Here is a 3,913-nt window from a genome sequence, read left to right on the forward strand (position 1 = left end):
GGAAACCCTGTACAGGGTTGCTATGGGTCAGAACTGACTCAACGGCACTTAACAACAACAACAACAACAACAATTTTCATATACATTCCTAACAAGTAACATTCTCTTTAAGGTAATTTGTGCACTGCACGATTACTGAGAATTTTAAGTCATATTTCATAAGTAGGTTTTAAGATTTTTCATTTTCTTCTTCTGAACTAAGGCAGTTTTTTGAAAAATGTTTTCAAAAAACTTTGAAAAAGTTTTTTCAAAGTCTGTACATAAACTGGATCAAAACTCTGAATGTTTTCAGATGTAATTTGTGATTTTTCTTATGTATCTTTCTCAAATGCTAACAAAGAAGCAGAAAGCCTCTTCTTTCTCCTTAGGAGTGACTGATGGGCTCTAACTGCTGACCTCTGGTTTGCAGTCCAGTATTTAACATATGGAGCCACCCTACTCCCTAATCATAGGCATAGAAGCAAGAGTTACTGCTTTTTTTCTTTTTTTGTATCCTCTAAAGGTATTATTCTAATGAGTATGGTATTTTTTTGCTTGTTTTACCTTGAGCTGATGATAGATTCTCAAAGGAATAATAGAGAGACAGTATACATTTTGCCTGGATAAAGAGAGAATCATAAAGAAGAGGAGTGTCTATTATTTTTTAGTTTGTGTCTTCAACTTTATCAAAATTAAATATATGTTTATCAATTATGTTTACTAATCAGTGAGAAGCAGATGTTGTTGTTGTTGTTAAGTGCCATCAAATTGATTCTGACCCATAGCGACCCTGTATAGGGTTTCCAAGGAGCAATTGGTGAGCTTGAACCACCGACCTTATAGTTCAAATGACTTCTCTGTCTGACACATTAGCCCACAGTGCCACACCAGGACTCAGATGAGCAATCTCTAAATCATTTATCAACTTAAAAAAAAACCAACTTTTTATAGTAAATTGAGTGAAGGTTTACAAATCAGATCATCAGTCCCACATTCAATAAATTATACACTTAGTGCCATTATAATAATTGCAATCCATTCCATATACCATCAATTATAGTATTTACCTCTGTTCACTTTACTTTTTTTCCGTCACCCCTACCCTCCACCTGCCTTGCAACCATCATAAAATATTTCATTTAGCAAGAGAATCTTGCTTAGCTTTTTGCAACTTTTTTCTCAGGCAATATTGTCCTTTTGTGAGAAACAGAGCAATCTCTAAATCATTTACCATCTTAATATTGTTGTTAAGTGCCATTAGCTAGTTCTGTATGGGATTTCAAAGGAATGGCTGGTGGGTTTAAACTGCCTACCTTACAGTCCAGTGTTTATCCTACAGTGCCACCCCAGGACTCCTATCATTTTAATGTTGTTGTTGTTAAGTGTCATTGAGTTCAAACTGACCTGGAGGTCCAGTGCTTATCCTATAGCATCACACTGGGACTCCTATCATTTTAATGTTGTTGTTGTTAAGTGTCATTGAGTTCAAACTGACCTGGAGGTCCAGTGCTTATCCTATAGCATCACACTGGGACTCCTATCATTTTAATGGTGGTGGTGGTGGTATGCCGTGAAGTCGGTTCCAACATAGAGACCCTATATAGAGTTTCCAAAGAGTGACTGGTGAATTTGAACTGCTGACCTTGAAGTTCAAACCAACTTTGAGATCCAGAGCTTATCCTACAGCACCACATCAGGACTCCTATCATCGGAACTGACTCCACAGCACATAACAACAACAACAACATCATCTTAGTAGTAGTGGTCTTGGTGGTGTGCCATGAAATCGGTTCCCACTCATAGCGACTCTCTGTAGGGTTTCTGACACTGTAAATATTTACAGGATCAGAAAGCCTCATCTTTCTACCATGGGACAGCTGGTAATTTTGAACTGCTGACCTTGAGGTTAGCAGCTGGACTTGCAACCACTACACTACCAGAGCAGCTTAATAGTGGTATTTTATTCTTCATAAGGAGTCCTGGTGTGGCACTGTGGGTTAATGTGCTGGACTGCTGCAAGGTTGGAACATACTCAATGGTAGTTAACAACAGCAACAACGATTTTTTAAATAAGTTTTTATTGTGAATTGAGTGATAGTTTACATTGGAGAACATCAACTTTACATTCAAGCTGTTGTATTTCATTTCATTGCAATGATTACAATCCCCTCCATACATCATCAATCAACAGCATTTGCTTCCATTCCCTCTTTTTTTTTTTTTTTTTTTTTTTTTTATGTACACTGAAGCACTCAGGAATATATAACCATTCAAACAACCAAAGGGCATATGCTGCAAGCGTGCTCCCTGACCCCCGCCCTGGCCGCCAGCACAAAGTCCCTCTACCTCCTTTAGTCTAGAGTCCCCAGCTGCTCCATCTCTTCGTGTCATAGTCTCTGCCACCATCTCTAGCATCACTGCTTCTCTGGATAGGGTCCTGAACTCCACTTTTCTCCCTTGATGGTCCCAGGGTCAACAACAAATTCTTGATACAAGAATTGTGACAATTTTAAAGAACGTTGAGTCCAGCTCATTATTAAGTTGTGACTATTGTTTACCCAAATAGATAAAATAACATTAAAAAAAAAATACATGTAAGTGAATATTTGAATACCCAGGCATACTTTCTCATAAGACTAGGCTTTTGAGAGAAACACCAAAATGTTAACTGTTTAGGTTTGAAGAAGGAATAGTGTAGGTGCCAAATCAACTTTGCACAAGCTGAGTCTAAGAAGTATGATAGCAAAATGCTTATGAAATTAGAGATACAGAACAAATCTCACCATCTTTTCCAGTGTGTGGATTGCTTTCTGTGTTTGTCAGGATTATAGAGAAAGGTAATTTTACTGCTAGCATCACCATTTTAACTTTTATTTTTTATCCAAAAGGTCTCATCTAAAAACGACTGGTCTTTCGGGAGCAACTTTTCAGTTCATCGACAACATCATGCACATGGTAATGATGAGATGCTTTATCAGGCTGGTCTTCATTTCAAACTTCCCTACAGCACAGATCCATTACGTATGTTCAGAGATACCATCTACCTTACTCAGGTAAGGTGTTTTCATTCTGTGTTTAACCATGTTTCATCAGTTGAAAAAGAGATCATGTAGATTTTGAGATAATGCAAGGTGAAAATATTCATTTTTCCATTTTACTAATAAAAGAGTTGTTTTTTCTTTTTCTTAAAAATACATATGTGATGACTTGTTAGACTTGAAATTGTTACATTTTGGAATTTATCTCTTTTACAAAAGCAAGTCATAAATTCTAAAGCAAACTATGTTCCCTAGCTCAAAATTATTATTAAAAAAATTCAAACCAGTTGACATCAGATTGAATTCAACTCATTACCCAATGAATTGCAAAGTGGAACTGAACTCCAAAAGATTTTCAAACGGTAACCTTTTGGAAACAGATTTCCAGGCCTATTTGATGAGTCACCTTTGGGTGGATTTGAACCTACAATCTTTTGGTTGGTAGTTGAGTGCTTATCTGTTTGAGACACCCATAAAATCAAAATCAAAGTTGCTACTATGGAGTTGATTCCAATGCATAGTGACTGTATACGGAATTTCTGAAACTATAAAACTTTTCATGAGCTGACAGCTTCATCTTTCTCCCACAGAATAATTGATAAATTCAAACCACTGATCTTTTGGTTAGTAGTTAGATCAGTACCTAACTTACAGGTGCCACCAGGGCTCCTTTTGCATCACACAGGGACTCTAAAAATTACCATGCTGCTCTTGTTGAGTCAATTCTGGCTCATAGTGACCCTATGTGTCAGAATGACAGAATAGAAGTAGTCCTTAGGATTTTCTAGGCTCTAAACTTTAAGGAGCTCTGGTAGCGTAGTGGTTACGAATCGGGCTGCGAACCTTAAGGTCAGCGGTTCGAAACTACCAGCTGCTCTGCGGGAGAAAGATGAGGC

At 37.4% G+C, this 3,913-nt stretch overlaps 1 protein-coding gene across 1 annotated transcript in view; it reads left to right on the forward strand.

The window, feature by feature from the left end:
- Positions 1–3,913, forward strand: part of MANBA (mannosidase, beta A, lysosomal) — a 224,978-nt gene that overhangs the window by 162,648 nt on the left and 58,417 nt on the right. Inside the window, exon 13 of the mRNA XM_006872718.1 lies at positions 2,868–3,032. Within this exon, the coding sequence (XP_006872780.1) occupies positions 2,868–3,032 (165 nt within the window). The remainder of the gene's footprint in view (positions 1–2,867; positions 3,033–3,913) is intronic.

The sequence above is a fragment of the Chrysochloris asiatica genome, unplaced genomic scaffold, assembly GCF_000296735.1.
Source record: "Chrysochloris asiatica unplaced genomic scaffold, ChrAsi1.0 scaffold00211, whole genome shotgun sequence".
NCBI classification, from domain to species: domain Eukaryota; kingdom Metazoa; phylum Chordata; class Mammalia; order Afrosoricida; family Chrysochloridae; genus Chrysochloris; species Chrysochloris asiatica.